The sequence below is a fragment of the Mytilus californianus genome, unplaced genomic scaffold (assembly GCF_021869535.1).
Source record: "Mytilus californianus isolate M0D057914Y unplaced genomic scaffold, xbMytCali1.0.p SCAF_29, whole genome shotgun sequence".
In the NCBI taxonomy this organism is placed as follows: domain Eukaryota; kingdom Metazoa; phylum Mollusca; class Bivalvia; order Mytilida; family Mytilidae; genus Mytilus; species Mytilus californianus.
The window spans coordinates 440,918-463,089 of NW_026262678.1; the positions used below are offsets into that span (position 1 = coordinate 440,918).

At 32.1% G+C, this 22,172-nt stretch overlaps 1 protein-coding gene across 3 annotated transcripts; it reads left to right on the top strand.

Moving 5' to 3' along the window:
* The first annotated feature begins 1,523 nt into the window (after positions 1–1,523).
* On the top strand, positions 1,524–17,949 carry LOC127732834 (uncharacterized). 3 transcript variants are annotated; one of them, XM_052242014.1, is made up of 8 exons: positions 1,524–1,804; positions 3,863–3,919; positions 5,737–5,775; positions 6,522–6,590; positions 8,246–8,347; positions 9,177–9,249; positions 17,019–17,073; positions 17,710–17,949. In XM_052242014.1, exons 1-7 carry the CDS (start codon positions 1,525–1,527, stop codon positions 17,029–17,031), a joined length of 633 nt encoding a protein of 210 aa, XP_052097974.1. In that variant the 5' UTR covers position 1,524; the 3' UTR covers positions 17,032–17,073; positions 17,710–17,949. The 3 variants fall into 3 exon arrangements, 2 of the variants coding, with proteins under 2 accessions (XP_052097974.1, XP_052097976.1); XM_052242016.1 differs by lacking the exon at positions 5,737–5,775; XR_007996448.1 differs by lacking the exons at positions 1,524–1,804; positions 3,863–3,919; positions 5,737–5,775; ... (1 more) ...; positions 8,246–8,347; positions 9,177–9,249 and adding an exon at positions 14,629–14,721.
* The last annotated feature ends 4,223 nt before the right edge of the window (positions 17,950–22,172 follow it).

Below are 22,172 nucleotides of genomic sequence, written 5' to 3' on the forward strand. Positions count from 1 at the left end.
TCATTATGCAGGATAAACTAGAAATAATGTTTCCTCCGTAGGTACTTAATCACAATTCCCTAATGACAGCAGTGTTGATTATCAAGTATCTATACTATTAAATTTGGAGACCAAAATTTTTCAGCCGGTTTGTCTCCGAGCCGACAATCGTCTGAAGTATTATTTGATAATAAATAGTTAGTGTATGTAATGTACTTTATAACTTCATATAGTAATAGCTTTAATTAGCGTTGCCTCATTAATTAAACCTCAAATCAAGTTTCGTAGGTGGTTCCTTACCGTCTACGTTTTGTAAGCAGGCGGAAATGGTTTTGTATTCAATTTGTCTTGAATTTATGACAGCTCGGCCCACGGCCAACTCGCCCAGCTCAAACACTCTCACTAATTATTACAACGTGCATCACTTTATCAAACCCGCACCACTCAAAAAAAGAAAAAAATAGATATAACAAACTCGAACAATCTATATACTATTAAATTTGGAGACACATATTTTTTTAGCCGGTTTGTCTCCGAGTCGACGATCGTCTGAAGTAATATATAATAATAAATAGTTAGTGTATGTAATGTACTTTATAACTTCATATAGTAATTGCTTTAATTAGCGTAGCTTAATTAATTAAACCCCAAATAAAGTTCCGTAGCTGGTTCCTTAACGTCTACGCTTTGTAAGCAGGCGGAAATCGATTTGTATTAAATTTGTCTTGAATTTATGACAACTCAGCCCACGACCAACTCGCCCAACTCAAACACTCTCACTAATTATTACAACTTGCATCACTTTATCAAACTCGCACCACTCAAAAAAAGAAAAAAATAGATATAACAAACTCGAACAATCTATATACTATTAAATTTGGAGACACAATTTTTTTTTTTGGCCAGTTTGTCTCCGAGTCGACGATCGTCTGAAGTATTATATAATAATAAATAGTTAGTGTATGTAATGTACTGTATAACTTCATTATAGTAATTGCTTTAATTAGCGTAGCTTAATTAATTAAACCCCAAATAAAGTTCCGTAGCTGGTTCCTTACCGTCTACGCTTTGTAAGCAGGCGGAAATGGTTTTGCATCACTTTATCAAACTCGCACAATTCAAAAAAAAAAAAGAAAAAAAAAGAAAAGAAATATAACAAACTCGAGGAAATATGTTTAATCATTAGATTGTTTTCTCCTTCCTTTAGTGAATTCCGCCTTTCTCGGAGCACATGTGTCACACGAACCCAAGCTGTGTATCACCATAAACATTTCAAGTAGTCTTTTTTTCTAGTAAGGATTTAGTTTGCCGAATAATTCGTGCAATATAGCAGCATATTTTTTCAATCGCTCTCTCAACATGGGAAGAAAGTGACGAATCACCTAAACTCACGAATGATGTTCACTAAAACCAAAGTTTTTGACGGGAAATGCAACAAACTCGAAAGTAGTCTAATAGGACATACACCTATATGACAATGGACAACACCAAATTATTGAAACAGTGCGCTTTTATTAATTTTCTTCTCCTTTACTTTCAGTAAACATGACTGTTACCAAAATTAAGAAATACATCCCTGGAGAAGATGTTATTTTAGAATGTAATGTTAATATTACTTCTAATCATACGATCTCTTGGTTTTTTGAAACAAAAGTTATTTGGACTGGAGACAAACTAAATGAAATGAGTAACAATTCATTAAGATACGAAATAACAGAAAAAATAAATCTTCGAATTAAGAATACAAGTATTCATGACGAAGGGATATATACGTGTCTACCTGTTCCTCCTATGAATAATGGAAAATACACGGTGACACTGGAAAGTAAGTATCAAACATATTATTTAACAACACGAATCTCTATGATCTGTTTCATATCGAAATAATGCACGACATTAAAAGCTTTTTTTCAAACCCAAGTATAAGGTTTGACTGACCGACAAATTGAAGGCCGTTATTTTCCGCAAACATGTTTCCTGTTAATCCCATTATGTTAGTGTGCACGGGTTTAAGTTTAATACTTTCCATATAAAGTGTATTTACCGATCTGAAATGGTATCTAGTATGTTCTTTTTGCAACTTATGCGAAAAGGAATCACCACTTTCCATGTCTATGTAATGAGGTGTTTAATCACATTTAAAACAGTAGGAAAATTCAGAGCAATAAACGTAGACTCCAAATCTGATCTATTCATTAAAATAGTGGCGAAAGATACCAGAGGGACATTCAAACTCATTAGTCGAAAACAAACTGACGTCATGGCTTAAAAATAAAAAGACAAACAGACAAACAAAAGTACACAAAACACAACATAATCAAACTAAATACTAAGCAACACGAATCCCACCAAAAACTGTGGGTGATCTCAGGTGCTCCGGAAGGGTAAGCATATCCTGCTCCACATGTGGCACCCGTCGTGTTGCTCATGTAAGTTCAAGCCCGGTAACAAGTATTCTGAGAAGGGCACGGGATTGTAAAATTCGACATTAGGAACATATCCGCTATCATCTGTGAAACGTATATTTCATAACGGTCAACCAACTCGTGATGGCGTCCGTAAAATTTACGAAGGGATGATTTGGAACTTTTGGTTTAATAGCTTCCTTGTGAGCAGCAACCCTTTATCAAGGAAATCATGATAGGAAATACAAAACCGGGGATATCGTATTAATTGGGAGATATATATTCCGTATGCAGACGCTTCTGGAATGTTGCTATATAGGAATGGAAAGTTCATAATTGGGAAGCTAAAATCATCTCTTTTGTCGTAAAGTTTTGTTTTCAACCGACCCTCATTGTCATTCTAGATGTAAGTCAAGATATGAGGCAGACTTAACTGTATCTGTTGTATCCTTAATATGAAGTTCGATGGGATAGATGCGTTCAACATATTCAACAAATTTTGAATCATTTAGTGAAAGAACATCATCTATATAGCGGAAAGTAAGGTTAAAGGATACTGCTAACTTCTTTTCTTCCTTCCTAAGAAGTTCCTGTATGAAGTCGGTCTCATGAGAATAAAGGAACAAGTCGGCAAGAAGAGGGGCACATTTGGTTCCCAAGGGAATGCCGATTGTTTGTTGAAAAACACGACCTCGAAACGTAAAAATATGTTGTCAATCAAGAAATCAAGCATCGTGATAATGTCAGAGTCAGAGAATTTTTTGTTTGAATCAGAGTGATTTTTTTACAAAGTAGGATTTATCCCTCCCTAAGACAAGTATAGTTCTATGTAATTGTATTGATATTTTAGTACTAATATTATGAAAATAAAACGAATACATGTAAAGAGATGAGGTATGATTGCCAAGGAGAAAAACTGAATTAGATCATTTTATTTTTTGTTCGAAGTCGTCCTGATGACGGAACACACAGGATTAGGTATTGATCTCTGTAATCGAAATCATAAGCATTACAGACAACATAAATATGAAACAAATGACAAAACTATGATATATGAAAATATAACTTCAACACACTCGTGTTTCATTTGATTGATAAAAAATGCGAATTCACCAAAACATGATAAATTAAGCTATAATTATGAAAAATAAAACCATCCATTTATAGATGAATCCAACAATACATCAGAGGAAGATAAAGAAAAAGAAGAATTGTTGTTTTCAATCTGTGCAATTGTAGAGCACACATATTTTAAGTGACAACAAAAATAGTTTAGTGACATGTATCTCTCTAACAGATACAATGTATGTATAAAAATGTTCAAATTGTTGTAAAATTGATTTTAATAAGTTAATTTGCAAATTATTATAAGTCAGGACATACAGCTTATTGTTAGCCAAGCTCTAATCTCTATCACATCCATCGTTTGAACAATCTATTACATGTTTAAATGTTTGTGTTATGCTTATGTTATGCAGGTGAACCATTTCGAGAAAAGAACAGTTCAAACAGCAGTCATTCATCAAAATCAAATGGTTGGTGAAAAAATCATTTACATCAATTTTATTACTTAGGATGATATTGATAATACCCATCACTGTCCAAGCAAACAGAATAATACACAAATACTTGTTTACGACCACACTAACAATGAAATAATAGCTTTACCAAAAAGCTAGAAATTTTGATCTGGATATAAAGAGACAAGGGGTGTACCTCCTCAAGACATAAACAAAAGAACAAAACTGTGAATTCAACGAGCGTTTTCAAGCTAAATACTAGAGGTCAAAACACGGTCCATCATACTATACAATTATAGCATTTGTATGAGTTCGATGCGATGTTATATCGACACAAGAGAAGCATTTTGATTGAATCCGAGATCGACATGCTTCTCTAGGTCGTTAATATAGTGAAATTAACTGGCTGTTTCTGTATTGGCCCTATTATAGATTCGAGGTTAGCTGTATTGGACCCGAGACTCGAAGAGTCGAGGGCCAATACAGCTGATCGAGAATCTATAACAGGGCCAATACAAAAACAGCCAATTCATAACACTTTTATTAAATGATTTTAATTCTTCGATTAAACTAAGAAACTTACCGTTAAAAAGATACAGAAATTCATATCTGAAATTGTCTTTTCGCATTCACGCTGGATGTTTTGTCAACATGGATGTTTTGTCAAGATTGTCCGATGTAATTTCTGATTTCTCGTCCAAGTACCTAGTCTTATGCTATTACAATTTATTTTATCTAGCAAATATAAAGTAGCTGGGAAGAATAAATCAGACAGTTTAACTATTATTTCTCTTGAATCGTCTGCATTCTGATGATTGATCAACGGAAATGAAATAGTGATGATAATCGAAAGTCGTACTCGATAAGGATGTGAAAGATTTCCGTTTCAAGACGTTCCAAAACACTGAACATCATTTAAACTTTTGTTTATGATATTAAGTTAAAAAATATGATACAAATATATTTTATGCATAACGATACGTCCAAAGTTAAGTAAGCTTTATAGGTGTAAGAACATTGAAACCGGAAGTGAACGTCCCGTATTAGCCCATGGGCCAATACGGCATTTTCCATATTGGCCCATGACGGCTTTTTTCCATATTAGCCCATGGGCCAATACGGCTTTTCCCGTATTAGCCCTGTCAGAAAAGCAATATTAACTATTGATTTATATCGACAGGGCAACGTCATTAGTATTTCTCTTGCTGATTTATCCGTATTAGGGCTGACTTGCTCATATCATTTAATAAAACATCGTATTGACCTCAACCAAGTGATAGCATTGTTATATTTTTAATCAACGACTATTGCATGAACAATGTAAAATTTGGGACTTTTATAATGAATTTGTAGTATCATGCTGTATGTCTTGTGCAATATGCTGTTTTTGAATTACGAAAAGAAACACAACTATATTGGCGTGCAAACTAAAATAAATACAAATGTACATGTAATCAACGAATCACAAATCCTTGAAAATATTCGATTAATAAAATTACATCTATAATGTGTCTAGATACTCCAAGTCTATAAAGGTTTTCAAAGTTACTATAGAAACTATTAATGATCGACCATGAACACCGAATATATTAAATGCCACACAAATAATTTCGATAGACATGACCAACTTGTCACGTGAACCTAGGAAATCGGATACATAGTTAGTTGCAGGATTGGCGCTATAGAAAACTGTATTCTTCGCATTTTTCCAGATAAGGTTCCTTCTCTTACCTCAGATGTATATAGACACCAATTGCTATAGAAAATTAGTCAAGTACATTTATTTATGCTTATTCCTATACCATTTTACTGTGGGTTTTTTTCTACTTCAGTTCAGAACAATCAAACAACAGTTCATACTTCATCGACAGGTAGACAGTTATATATTCTCTAATTGTTTGAAACATTTATTAAAACAAAAACCCGTTGAATAACAGTATACCAATAAACCAAACAAACTAACAACGTACTTCAAATCACTAAAAGTTGATGTAGCACCCGAGGAAATACCTAAATAATAATCCAAAGTTCATATTTTTTTCAGTCGACGTGTTGGTGTTATATTTTATGCCGAGCGTCAATGTTTTTACATCAAAATCATTAGCACACGTTAATATTGATACAATGCACCACTGAGTTAATAATAGATTGTCCGACCCAAAGAATAACACCAGAGCAGTTATCACTTCTCGATAATAACATAAAGTATATGATCCATTAGGACTATGAATTCAAAATTATTCCATTATTTTTGTGAACCTGAGTCATTTTCTTTTGCCCTGCATTTATTCATCATTTATTTTGTATTTATTTATTTTTTTTTTTTTTCGAAATGTTTTGTTTGAATCCCAGGTTAATTGAAATTTTGTTGATTAAAATTCTGTAGACAGTGTTTGCATGTTTAGATTACGGGTGGCAATAGTGTAGCAGGATCTCCTTTCTCTTCCGGTTCAGATCGGAAATCATTTAATTTATGGTTGGCTCGTGTTGCTCAGTCATCAGTGTACTGTGTGGTGGTTATTTTTAACTACTTTTGGTTTTGAATGTTTCTTTAGTATTGTCTCTTTCAATTCTTAGACTCTTTTCTAATTATGCTTTACATTTCTTCCCTTTATAGAGACAACAGACCAGATATTAAATGCTGAAGTAAAAACAAACTTAAACGAAGAAAAAAACAACGTCAAAAGTAAGTCATGAGATGACCGACTTGTCTCTGTTTCCATATTGATATTGCTTATCTTAAAGAGAACCAACAATATGTCATGATGCTAAAAAGGGAAACGGGACGGTAAGGTGGCAATTGCCATAATTCGAACGCATACAGCACATTATGCAAAATAAAAATCGACGAAACCACAAACAATGTTTTACATATAACTAAACACTAAAATAACGAATAACCGAAACGAACCAAAGCAAAATCCATATTCACGTTTCCCGGAAGGGCAGTAAGTTCTGCTCCATTGGTGACACCCGTAATAAGTGAAAAGTTCATCTTCGATTTTATGTATCTGTGTGTCTTTTAAAATGTCTGTATACTCTAAAAGTAACTGTTGTACATCTTACTTCATCATTTTAAGCAGTGCTGCTGTATTTGAACAATAACTACAAACGATATTTTTTTTATACACTTTCATCGTGCCTGATGATATATCTTATCCCACTATTGTTTAAATATTTGATTATTGTTTATACCTGTTTGGGTGGGTAACTCTAGCTTATTATTTAGTATATATACTTATAAAAGATATAAAATTTACTTAGCGAAACAGATTCAGAAAAAAAAAATGATAAAAGAGACAAAAAAAAAAAAAAAAAAAACCAAAAAAACAAACAAAATAAGAGTGCAATAAAAACTCGTAATTGAAAAGAATAGAAATGACCCCAACACATTGCAAAATAGGAATGTTAGAAGGGTAGAAATGTAGGCTGTTCAATAAAAAGAAAGACCCTTTGGTAAATTGAGTATTGCATTTCATAACATCTTATATCATACTGTGCTTAAAGGGACACTAGCTGTCAAATTCATGTTCACTGATTTGATTAAAATTTTCATATTTGATTTATAACATACTTAACCGTATATCCAATTTCTAAAGTCTAAAATAAACAGTTATGCATGTACTCGATGAATATATCAGAATTTCGTGTGTGCCTTACATGTTTTAGTCTAGACGCCATCTAATCAACTATCCAGATGACCTCCGAAAATTGCCGACGGTCACATAAACCGATATAAACATAAAAAAAATATAAATAAATAGTGAACTCGTGCAATTGGATTTTTCTAGGTCTGTATGATTTCATGTTATAGGTAAAACAATAAGTTTATTACCGTTTTTACCTGTATAAGATGGATTATTTGTGGATCGAATCAGTCAACGACCTTTTGTTAACTTTCAATGTTGACATTCGTTTCCTTTTAATTGCTGAACACGACTCATACATGCGCAACCAATCATTAGCTAATGGGTTAAATTGAAGGTCACATGAATACGGATTCAATGAGATCGAATTATTCACTTGCAAGTGAATAATTCATCAGCGATATTTCTTTGCTTATGGTTGCCGTCAGACTTTGGAGGCCACATCGATGGTTAATTATCTGACGTCTAGACTAAAATAACCACGAAATGCTGATATATATTATCGAGCACATGCATTGTAAATTGTTTATTTTAGACTTTTTATAAATTAGATATACGTTTTAGTATGTTATAAATCAAATATGAGAATTTGAGTCAAATCGGTGAACATGAAAATGACAGCTAATGCTCCTTCAATCCTTTGAAGAAAAAAAAACCTCTTGCAAATAAGGCTTACATGAGGCTTTTTTTGTAGACCAGAATATACATTTGTATGTCTTTGTATACATTGCTTGCTGTTGTGGTTGCAGTTTAATGTTTTGCGCAGGTGGTTTCATCGTTCAGAAAATGAATAGAGGTAAACTATAACATCTTCAGATGAGATTTTGCTTGAAACGATACAAATGTTCTACTGATGTGTATTTTGTAGTTTCGTATCTGAAACTCCACTCATGTTTGGATAAGGGACAACTTGACCTATGATTTTTCCTAATCTCAGTTAGGTATTCCCAAAAAAAAGAAATACACTGCTTTTATTCTTGTGCTTAATTGACGCCCATTAAATGACGAAATCACGAACTTTATTAGACATATACATACTTTCTGATGTTCACCTTAACAATGCTGAGTACATTTTGATATAAGCGTGATGGTGAATGGTAACGGGGAATGTGTCAAAGAGACAACAACCCGAACTAGTAGGAGAAAACAAACCAGTCCCCAAATGGACCCTCAACGCAGTAAAAACATCCCGCACCCGGAGGCTGGCCTCAGCTGGCCTATAAACAATAATGTACACTAATTCAGCAAAAACTAAACTGTGAAACATAAAAATGATCTAAAACTAAAAAAAGAAAAAACACACACACAAGATTAACAAAGGCTCAAGTGACATCAAATTAATGCTGTGATATATTCACAACAACTCTTTATGACGACAGAACATGCTGAAGTAATCTAAGAAAGTCAATGTAAAGCATAGTAGATACAAATGACTATCGCACTTCCGTACGATTTTCAACTTTATTGCGAAAATGACAAATGACAAATGAATGCAAGGAACTCATTTTAAAATAGCACATTATGTAATTCGGTATCAATCAATTCAGTCTGAATTACTTTGGCAGTGGTGATGAGGAGGATGGTCGTCTTTGTCGTCATCCCTTTTATTTATTTTATATCAACAGTAAAAGAAAAAGAAACCAACAAGAAGAAAGTAAATGTGGTTGGTAAATGTAAAGACATCCATAAACATAAAAGGTACACGTATATATATATATATATATATATAAGTCTAGAGATTTGCACAACGATACTAATATAAGATGGTATAACAAATAGCCTTCTTCGGTGTCAATTATTTTAACAATATATTATCAGTATTGTTAAAATAATTGACACCGAAGAAGGCTATTTGTTAAGCCGAAATATTTGTCAACACGATTTATTAACAACATCTTTGTATAATACCATCTTATATTAGTATCGTTGTGCAAATCTCTAGACTTATATAATTTTTTTCCTTATCTACACAGTATCGTCTATTCTAGACGATCCGGTACATAGTAAATTTGCTGGTTGGTCCTTTTTATAGACTTCTATATATATATATATATATATATATATATACTATAACACATTTGAACAAATCTTACATAATTCAGTGATGTGCAAAAAATCCCTTGTTGGAATAGATTAGTTCATAGCCATTTGGAAAGAGAAAGTATCAGTGATCATCCAAATGTGTAATTTAAAGACGTTATAAACAGTGTGAGAAAAACAAAACCTTGTGCAATGCCAAAACGAACGTTTCAACAGGATGTATAGCAATATATGCATATCAAAAACAATATTTAAAGATTTCATCATACAATTAATAGCCTTTTAGAACAGATTTATTCGAAGGATTTATAAGATTACCTGGATAATATCTAAATTGATTGCTCTATAAATAACATTACCGTAAAATTCTACAGCGAAACTTTCAAACAAATTTAGTAAATGTTTAAAGGATATACTTAGGTGAGGATTAGGAATTTTTGTCAAATGCTCTGAATCCTAGGTATTTTTCCTACGATACAGGGGAAACATTTTGTTTCATAACATCCATTTTTATTTTCAAATAAGACTTATATAGCTCATAAAAGGTCATTTACCAAACCTGATGCAAATTCTAGATTTTTTTCTTTTGGTTTGAGACCCAGATAATAATAATGCAAATATAAGGTAAAAGTCCGAGTCAGCCGTTTTCCGTCATTTAGAAAAAATATAAATATCTTGAAAAGAAGCTCCAGACCCTATCAATATTTTTAGCTTATTCTGTTCCTTAACCAATGTTCTTCTGACTTATAGTTTCGATTTAATATTCTTCATTTTTTTTAATTTCACTTAAGAACATCCTTAAGTTATTTGTGAAAAAGAATTAATCCCTGACTTACAACTGACTAATTATACATAGATTGCATTTGCGTTCGTTGAAATTTATAACGTCACGACACACAAGGGTAAATATTGAAGTATGAAAAATAACACCATTTCTCGTAAATATGTGTTTATAGTTTTTGTATGTAACTGATATATCTTAATGTAGGAAGGGACGTTTAAAATTCTTTTTTTTAGATTTAATGAAGGTTATTTTCTTGGGTAAATGTCAGCACTATATTTAGGGAATTATTTATTATTATATATAAATATCATCATGGAAATGGTAAATGTTCGATTTGATCAATTATATGAGAATTTGTGACATACAATAGTTCTGTTATTCATAAGAATGAAGACACAATAGATATAAGAAGATGTGGTATGAGTGCCAATTAGACAACTCTCTATCCAAGTCAAAATTTATAAAAGTAAACCATTATAGGTCAAAGTACGGTCTTCAACACGGATCTTTGGTTCACACCGAATCTGTTATGAACGGAGAGCAAGCTATCCCAATAGAAATACCAACCACTTATAAAATGTACTTGAATGTAATGTTGTTTTTTATCCACTATTCTTTAAGAAGAACATACTTTGTCATGTATGTGCACTGTTCGTTGCATGTTTGGAATCAGCTTTTTTCAAACTGATCTCAGAAGAGTCGGTGGCTGTTCTATAAACCTGCAAAACACAACCAATGAACTTTTAGTTAAATGATAAATTTCTCATTATTTGTGGCCGACACAAAAGATATAAAAACATTACAGATTTATATAAAACAAATAATGTTTTACCAGCTATAAGAAAGAAATAGGCAGATACAAGTTTAATATAAAATAAGAATAAGAAGATGTGTTATGATGGCCAATGAGACATATTTCCACCGGAGAGCAAATAACATAGAAGTGTACAACTATAGGTAACCGTAATGCCTTCAACAGTGATCAAAACGCATAGTCATTAATAAAAAGTAACGAAAGGATAAATACAAATCAATTCAAACGAGATAAACAACTGCATGATTTATTACCCAAATAATGAACAAAGTTGACCTGTGATGGATTTGGTTATTTTGTTCAGTTTTGTTTTGATCATATAGGCCTCGGTTGTTATTCATCCTTGGCAATCAAATATTGGTCTTTTGGTGTTCCTAATGAAGGTTAAATCCAGCAAACTGATATGGACGCATGGAATTTATTACGTGTTTTTTTTTTTCTTTTTTCGAGACTCCATTGTATATACATCAATTAGAATAAAAAAGATTCTAATCACATCTGCTCATAAACAACAATAAGAAGAGCACAAACTTACTATGTTAAAACCATATTATAGTTTATTGTTGTGTCTTTTAGAATATTTATGATCAGATACTTCCAACAAAAATATATTGTAATTGAAAAACCAGCTATGATCAATACACTTTCGGCAGCCATAAACTGTAAAACACAATATAAGGATAATAACTATGAACTATGAAAAATCAGAATAGATTATTTTGTCTGAGAATGACATATGTAAGAAAACCAAGTTAAACTTGGTCGTATTATATAATATACGAAACAAATATGGCAAACAAGTAAATCAATTAGTTTTTAAAAGATCGATAAAACAAATCGCGGAGCAACATAAAACTGCAGGTAGCTGTACGTGTTTTGTCATGGATTTTCAATAGCATATAGTGTATGAGAATTTCCAGTTAGATTACATTGTTACATGTAGTAGAAAATAAAACTTACTAATTTCAGTAACACGCATTTGCAGTATTGATTTATCAGTTCTTCACTTTAAGAGGAAAGTATATGAGAGAATGTTGAATGATTAATCGTTACAGGCATAGTAGTAAATAGTCAAATATGCGTAATAAGTAACGATAAATTGTTATGCATTTATCTTATTATTTTTTTTCCGGCTTTTGTATGTTGTCGTCAGTCGTTCTAGACTAGTTACACGATTTAACACACTTATTTTCTTTTTACACTTGAGAGTCTGGTTAATTTTTGTGTTGTTGATAGACAATAAACAAAAGGTTATGAATATAAAAATCTGAGATAAAAAGTAAAGAAATACACTCATCGCATATATCAGGATTACATTTGTATGAACAAGACGTGCACTTCGTTTACATAAGACTCATCAGTGAAGCTCGAAATAAAAGAAATTAAAAAGGAAATATAAAGTACGAAGTTGAGGCGCATTGAAGACCTACATATAGACATAGACCTCGGTCCCATTATCAATTGGAATTCCCAATATCTATTTTCAACTGTTTAAATTTCCAATATAATTAACATTGTGACGCTTCTTATCCTTGACATATAAACTTTGTTGCTACTCTTGAATGTTGTTTGGTACAATTAAAATACTTTCAAAAGGAGTGTTTGCTGTTTATATCGTTTCATGTGTATATATATATGCATGTTATACCTTATGTTAGAACCCATCTGTAAGGGAGATGTAACAGGGAACAAAAGAATAATAAGCACAACCTCATTTATCATACATATGGAAACTTGTCCCAAATAATTCGATATTTCACGCTATTTAACATGATAATATATTCGCATTACCAATTTTCTTTCAATCAACAGCAAATCATATTAACTGTCCCCTTCGATATACATATGATAAAATGACAAATAAAACCGTTTACGAAAGTCCTAACTTCAGACATGGAAATTGAAAAGTTTTTAGTCATCATTATTTCCCCCTTTATTAATGAACTAGATCTAACACTACGATAACGTCAGAATATTATTCAATTGTGTTTGCTTTTAAAACCCGCTTTGATTATTTGGACCAAAGGCTAACACAAACAAAGTTCATTCAAAACAAAAAAAGCAAAATAGTTTACAATATTAAACCGTGCAGGAAATGGTCGGAATGACATTCAAATAATTGGTTTGGACAATAATTTTCTTGCTTTCCGGAGAACAGTTGTTTAGAAATCAGATGTCCTATGTTTGTGGTTAAAGTGTTTGGCACTATATGTTTGCATTCAGTATTTCAGTGCGAGGCTACCCAGGACTGAACAACAGCAAAACAAATTCAGGAAAAAGCGAACAGAATTGTATATCTCAGCATATACTATTTTTCGGTTATACTTCAGCTCTTATGTATGACTACGTGTAAAGATTTCCAAATAAAGCTTCATCAGTAATTTGAGCAGATTTGAACTGAACCTGGTTGATGCGTTGTACCTTTAATTGTACGACGAAGATCAAACTCATATATTCAGATAATTGCACATGCAGAAATCTTTGGCAAACATATTCAGGAGCTTTAAAGTGCGCTTCACTATGAATCAATTATGTTCCAGTATCATACATTTTAAGTAATAAGTTTATTAATAAGTACTTACAATAAGAATTTTTAACGTTAAGTTTAAGTAACCACCATACTGTATAAGTTTACAAAAACCTAGTTGTCAGCAAAATTGTATAAAATACATTTTCATTTTATTTCAAAAAGTTTGACTCTTTCCGTATTAATCAAAGAATATGTGAAAAAAACGGTAAATCAAAAATCCACATAAAATTTAGAATGCAAATTTACGAATCTAGCGCAATGTAGTGTGGGAGATATCATACATTTGTATTACCCTATTCGTACTTACAGCTAATGGGATCTTATCAATTAACTAGTACATGTTTAAAATTGCAATAATCTGCATTGAAACCCGAATTTTGAATTTTAAATAAAAGCTCAGCTACTACCTTTATTGTTCTATGTCAAATAATTACGTACTTTTTTAATTCTATATTTAGATTTGGAAATATATGATTAGCTTAAGAATGTTACCAGGTTTGGTTCATTTATTTCCAACAAAGGATCTGATTAAATCAAACGACTGCCTGGCTTTGCATTTGCTTGTTAAACACGTGTATGAAAATATGAATTAGGCAATTATGACAACGTTTGTATTCAGTTTTCGATAATTAAACCAGGTATTATGAAAGCAAGTCATAGTTAGTATACAACATAAACAGAAGGTTGGTATGATTTCCAATGAGACAACGCTCCCCAAGACACCAAATGACACATAAATTAACAATTTTAGGTAACCTTCAACAATAAACAAAGACAATACCGCATAGTCATGTATACTTTACGTGACAAAAATCATAGTTTCTATCATGGATACAAATAGAATTGAAAATTTCCGAACAGATAATCGATTCGAAAGTATAAAAGGAAACGACAAACGCAGGTGTGAATATATCGAACTGGTAAATAATCAAGAAAAAACTTACTTCTGTTTCTTACACGATTTGCTGTTTTTATTTTGCCACGTTATCTGTATAAAGAAAGGTAAGATTTGAACATCCTTAACTATTTAATAAATTTAACAATTCCTTTAGAGATCATATGGGTTTAAATTTACTTTTTGATTTAATTCAGTTACAGCAGTCAAACAATAGCAAGATGACAAAGCGTTATAGTTTTTTCTCATGTAACAATAAGTGTATTGATCTGTTTTGATTATTTACAAAGTATGGCCTTGGCTTGGTACTGATTCATCCCGCCAATTTGTTATTGTGCTATATTTAAGTAATAATTCGTGTCAGCCATGCTAACGCTCAGGGTAAAATAATCGAATATAAATGCCCAACCCATGGTTGAATGAAAACAAATCTACGGCTGCCATGAATTATTTCGATTCTAATAGGCCAAATTCGGTAATTTGTTAACAGTGAAAGCCCTATACACACGATACTGTTTTGGTTGTTCCGTTTTACCTCCATATGATAATATTTGTAATATTATATTATTCAATAATATTTTTTTAAATAGCATTTTTCACCTATATACGTGTATATTCTTCTAATGTTAGTTTATTGCATTCTGAGTCGTACAAGAAGTTTTAAAACGCCCATGTTTACATTTGATTTTTTTGTTTACGGAAACAAACATATGACGTCACCTTGTTTCGTTGACATGCAAATACGATAACATTATTTCGCGGAATTTTGGTTTTATGAAATTTTACCACAAAAAAATAATTAAAATGGACTGATTTGTTGATTTTTACTGGTTGACGATAAAGGTCGTCATATAAGAATCAATTTTTAAAAATTGTCTTTCATTTTTGCTTCATTTGTACTGTGTCTATATGCCATTTTGTTTAATATAGTGATTTAAGATTTTATTACAATGTTGACGGTTTTGTCCTAATTTTTGAAGTTTTTACCTATAATATCTCTTTTGCTCACACATTGTTGTGAATTTAATGGAATCCAATGCGACATTCATAAAAGTGAACGGTTGATCTAGCTATAAAATAAATAATAAGATGTAATGTTTATCAGGTCAATAATCCCTTAATAAATACTCGTAACAATAAGTGAATAAAGAAATTACAAGGGTATACTATAAGCAGTATGTAGCTGCACAGTCAAATGACATTTAGCCAAACTGAAGGAAAAATGAAACCAACACGATAAATTATTTGATGCGACGAAGCGCTTTTCTGAAGTAAAATTCACAGGGAATGCTCAATTCCGAATATTTGAAAGCCGAGAGTGTTTAAGAACTAAACAGTTGAAGAGCTATATTACAAAAAAAAAACCCAACCATAAACAATAGCCAAACCATTTAAGGTCAACTTTGCCTGACGGAGTTGAAACCTTAGTTTCTTTATAATTTCAAAATATCATGAATTTACAAACGGGCAATTTTAGAAAGGTTTGTTATAAATCATATCAGAACCGAAATATTGACTACTGAGATTGTGATACCCTCGAGTACTAATAGGCAAGGAGCAGACCATAATTTCGACTTTGATATAATTACCTCACTTGAACAAAATTGTATAATTCTATTCGTCATTTTTGTGATAGAATTTTGATTCAAGTGTTGTGGAATGTTTTGTTAAACGAAAAACAAATCGGAATGTGTCCTGCACTGGTTCATTCATGTTTTTTTAATTTAATTTTATTATATTATATCTATATTGGGCAGGGTATGATTATTCACTCAATGCAGGCTGCTGCAGATTTGAATAATAACATGAATTAAAATTGAGCATTATGGGTAATGAAAAATTCCAGTATATGAAGAATACGGTTGTTTTGAATGTTGTGTTTGGTTCTCATTCAAGAAGACGCACGTTCATTTAATAGAAATGAAACTAATGCCCGCTTTGTTGCTAAATGTATATACCTAGATAAAATTTGAGATTTTATTTCTTGAGAGCACAAATGGTATATGCGACTGTCATACAAGTGAGAGGTTTAGCGCTATAAAACCAGGTTTAATCTACAATTTTCTACATTTGAGAATGTCTGTACCAAGTCAAGAATATGACAGTTGTTGTTCATTCGTTTGATGTGTTTTATCATTTGATGTTGCCATTTGATTAGGGACTTTCCGTTTTGAATTTTCCTTGGAGTTCAGTATTTTTGTGATTTTACTTTTTATATCAGAATATTGATTATTTAAAACAAAAAAAGTCTTAAATCCTGCAACATAAGTCGAATATATATAACATCTTGTTTCTTTGCAAGACAGTAATAGGAAAGTATAGAAGACATAAACGATAACTGAGAATGAAATGATAAAAACATTGTGAATATTGCCGATTCATCTTGATCACATGTTTCTTTCAGAATGAATAATTAATAAAGTTCAGGGCAAAAGACGAATACTCTGATGGGAGTAAAGGTGAGTCATTTGTTCTTCTAACATAATTATAAATCAGTATAACATGTTACCTTCACTTTCATAATAAAGAAATTAATCAATAATGATCATGTGGAAACGCGGAATTTTTAATTCTCCAAAATGTACCAAATATCGCTGTGGTTAGATTTTATATCGTATAGATAACACGTTCTGTCAAATGAATTGGTATGAACCATACTTTAAGTGAATCTATGTTTGATCATTGAATTTATTTCAGTAGTATAGTTAGAAATACAATTTGAAAAATAAGGATTGGTGTGCGTGTCATCAAAATAAGTTTCGTCTTGTATATTAAAAAACAACATTTTAATTCTTAAACAAATTGATATTAAGGATTTTTTTTTGCATTGACAATTTCCACAAATACATGTATCATGTACAACGTTCTTACTTCACATATTTTTTTTTAGCAAAATGCGATGAGACAAAAAAAACAAAAAACCAACACCAAATGTTATCTTTTCTAAACATGCAAATGCGATGATTCTACTGACAACTGAATAATGACATTTTTAACTAGCTGTGACATACATTTTTGTACTTCTATTTTTATTTTATATACTATCTGAGTATCTTTCTGCGTCCTGTGTATGAACGTCTTCATTTTATTTTCAGCTAGGAAGAAAACCTATTGGAAAACGGTCCTGATGGGGGACCTTAAATCTCATCACAACAACAGTCGTTTGGTGGAAGAACGATATTTACCAATGGCAATGAAGATTCACATAATACTTCCACGTTTCACAAGTGTCTTTTGACGCTGTCAAATGGCTTGCTTGGCTTTATTGTATTTATAGAAGAATATATGTTTCTTAGTTTTATAGTTTTAAGTAATTATTAAATTTTTTGATAGAATGTTTGTGTTACATTATTCTTTTGTTTTCCTTCAATTATTTACTGTGGAAAATTATGTCGTTGAATCAATTGAGAGATTATATCATGTCAAATCACATTTCAATAAAAGAGAAAACACTTAAACATGTTTAACTAGGTAGGTGGTACATAAATTTCTTGAAACACAATTTTGAGATAAAGTGCATTGTACACATATCAAGGTGTTTCTTAAATACTGATACATAGTTCTTAACGTGCAGAATGCGTGAAACTCTTTCTTGAGATTTAACGTCATCAATTTGAGGGAGGATTTGCTCTATGTCTAGCAGTCAATATTTCATAATTATTCCGGTGTGATCAATAATTACAACCAATACTCCTATATTACACAATAGAAATGCACGATATAAAATTCAACTGCTACCGGAAAATGAGATTGTGCAACTTTGTTTTATAACACTTACCACACTGTGCTTAAACGGCTGTGGGTAACTTTAGTTACCCACAGCCAAAGATGGAGCCGCCTTGCGTCGATTAGAGACTTCTCTTCTATAGAATAACAGTACCATGAATGCATCAATTAAACCACTGAATTGAAAAGTTGTATTAATCGTTTAGGAATACCCCTAAACTTAACAGGTGATTAAATTCTACAAAATGAACGTTCACAGCACGATTTGAAAAAACACTTAGGCTGTCCGTAACTTCAAAACAACTTGTCCGTAACTTTTTTCATTATACCAATAGGGATGTCCGTAACTTTCAAAGAATCGACATACGTGGATGTAATGTTTAAACTTATAATAGAGATTGTATCGAATACATAATCAGAAATAAAGAAGATTTCAGTATGATATAATTCATTGTATCGATGAAAGACAAAATTGGGAATAATATGAAAAAATAACGATAAATCCGTAAAACTCTGGTCTGATTTTGTATAACGTCGGGGTACCCAAATCGCCCAGTTCGGAGGGTGGTTTCCGACCATTGCAGATAAACTGTTGAAACATCATTTTTGATTTTTTATTTATGAACAAGTTGACTACACAAGTATTTTTTACACATACATGTGGTGTGTATACACTTACTGATTTTCTGCCAGCAACGACAAGGGTAGCGTGAATCCGGGATTTTGGAGGGGAACCCAAATTGCCCAGGCAGTGGATAGACTATACGAGACTTCAATGCACAAACTTCTTTCCGTCTTTTAAAGCAACAAAACTTTTCTCTCATCCCCACAAAAAAAAAAAAATCCCATCAGAATTGACAGTAAAATAAAAGGGGGTTGGCAATCTGGGCACACTGGGACGTTGCGCACGATATTGCGACACGGTGCTACGTCTGGGTGATTTGGGTACCCCAACGTTAGCTACTGTATATGTTCTGAGTCTCTTTTCTCTTGGTTATTTTGACGCATATCATTATATTGTATAAAAAATCAAATGACAATTATCAAAGGTTCAGCCAAAAACGAGTATATTCAAAAGCCATTCATTTCCATTAATTTAAAAAAAAAAGAATCACTTAATTTTTAAGTCCAATGACATAACGATTCGATTAGAATTTAGTGGCCTGTTGCAATCGATGCTCGAACTTTAAAGATTTGCAGTAAATGAGAAAACTTGAAGAAAGGACATTTTGTAAAAATGGATAAACCTAGTTTTACAGCTAGCTGCATATTTCACTTGTATGCAAGTTGCATTAAATTGAACAAAACTAAAAGACACAATAGGTAAAAGTCAGTGACAATAAAAGGACTAGAGCAGTCAACATAGTGTAACAATTAGAAATAGTATATGAAAATATAAATAACTAAGACAACAGGGAAATTTAATAGTATAACAATCCCTGATAACATACAAAGAGAAAAAAAATAAAACATACTAGGAAACATATTCAAAAAACCATAACACTATAACTTACTGATGGGGTGTATAAATACCGAGCCGCGTCAAAGACTATTCATCAAAATACACATAAAAAAGAAACAGAAGTGAAAGTAAACCGCAAACAGATAATTAAACTAAAGAATTTAAAGAGTATGACAAAGCCATGGTCCGAAGCGAAAAACGTCGATAAGACACACATTAGTAAATAAAAGTTCAAACCATAACCAGGAACGAGTACCACAAACCCCACATAAAACTTCCGTTGTGTAAGTATGATGCGTTAATAAAATCACACATTTGGTGGTGAATGAGCTGTATAAACGGCCGTGTAGGTTACAAATAAGGGGTTTTATGATGTTAATTTTCCTTTAATCGTGAAATTATAACTCTTAAAATTTTAAATCAAAAGTTACCCACATCTGAAAATAAAGTTACTGAACAGTCTGCTAGTTTCGATCGAAACGTTACGGACGTCTTATGTTTTTTTTTAAAGTTGGCCTTGCGCTTTAGTGAACTCTTAAGTAACAAACATATGGTAATTGTGATTTCTTTATTCAAGAATCCTATAAATATTTGCATTCTGCATGAAAAACGTCGCAAAAGATAGATTTTGTAAGATTTAAATATCAACGAGTTTAGAGTCCGCCATCTTGGGCTGTAGGTACCTTAAGTTACCCACAGCTGTTTAAGCACAGTGAACCAATTGTACCTTTTCAACATTTGCATATTTGTAATGATTTTCTAAGCAACAAGCAAAACTTGAGGTGATCTCAGTTGCTCCAGAAAGGTATGCATAGCCTGCTCAACACGTGGCACCCGTTGTGTTTGTCATTTCAGCAACAAAACGGTTAATAGGTGTAACTCGGTAGGTTGCATCCGGGAAAAGGGGACGAGATTGTAGTAACGGCATTTGGAACAAATCCGCGATCATCAACGGTCAATCAACGATTGAATGTTTAATTATATTCCCTTGCCATGCTGAGAATATATGATTGACTTCCAGGGTATGTTTTAGTTTCTCGTATATTTAAAGTAAATAAATCATAATTTCTACAGAATGATAAAACACTTAAAAATCAAATTCCATATTTTATAAAATGGTGCTTAGCGGACTGATATAAACATTTGTTAACTGCTTTCGGTTATTTTCCGTTATCGCATGACATGTCGATATAACTCGGCAAATGCCGGGCAATAAATACACCTCAATGATGTGGAGCATTTGAAAGAGTTAATGATGATATTACATTGTTCATGTATCAATAGGCGATGAAAGTAAAATGGGTCAGCGCGAATGCATGCACTTGCATTATAAGAATGGAAATTTAAACACTTTGCATTAACCCGCCGGGTTTCGAACCATGCATCTATATCAAACATTCAAGACGAGCATGCTATCACAAAATGACAGAGGCTGACAAATAAAAATATGAACTATGTATGTATACTAGTCTTACCAATTTGTTTGGTACTACAGTACCTAAACGACCATGATGTAAAAAAATAGTATAAAAGTCTTTTTTGATGTCACTTGCTGCACAATGTCTGGGTTAGCACTTGATGAACTGATATATATCTTTAAAATGCATATTTGATATTAAACGCAGGGAATGATATTATCAAAGTGGGTTTTAATAACTTTGTTATATCTCATGTAAAGATAAATTTGTATTCATTTTAAAATTTGAAATCATATGATTAGATTGGTACAAGGTTCCCTTGTTTTTATATTAACCACATGATCTGATTAAGTTATACCATACAACCAAGAGTTCGAAATGGTGAGGTTGAAATCATCCCTTCGTAGGGACGCCATCACGAGTTGGTTGACCGTTACGGAATATCCGATTCACAGATGATTTTGGATTACTCCTTATGTCGTAACTATAATCTCGTTCCCTTTTTATGAATATGACCTACTGAAATAGACTATTTACCGAGTTTGTAATAATATGAATATATATATATATACGAGCAATATATATATTAGTAATATGAGCAAAATATACCACATTTGGTAGGATCTTTTTAATCTTCCGGAGCACCTGAGATCACCCCTAATTTTTGGTGGGGTTCGTGTTGTTTAGTCCAATTCTATATTGTGTCTTGTGTACTACTATTTATCCGTTTGTCTTTTTCATTTTTAGCCATGACCTTGTCAGTTTGTTTTCGATCTTTTATACGAATCTCAGTCAAAAATTTACGGGTAATTTGCCTGTTTAACCTTCTATCAAAACGCTATAATTTAGAAAAAACGTTTAGTTTATGATAATTTTATTGACAAGTTAAGTACAGTAACGTGACAGTGTAAATAAAATGAGTATCGTGACACATCTGTTATGTCATGGATAA

Excerpts from the sequence above, each read along its gene's own strand:
- LOC127732834 (XM_052242014.1), top strand. The coding sequence starts at position 1,525 with ATGACTGTTACCAAAATTAAGAAATACATCCCTGGAGAAGATGTTATT. Across the intron at positions 1,805-3,862 it reads ATACACGGTGACACTGGAAA|GTGAACCATTTCGAGAAAAG; the intron begins GTAAGTATCAAA and ends TATGTTATGCAG. Across the intron at positions 6,591-8,245 it reads AGAAAAAAACAACGTCAAAA|ACCAGAATATACATTTGTAT; the intron begins GTAAGTCATGAG and ends CTTTTTTTGTAG.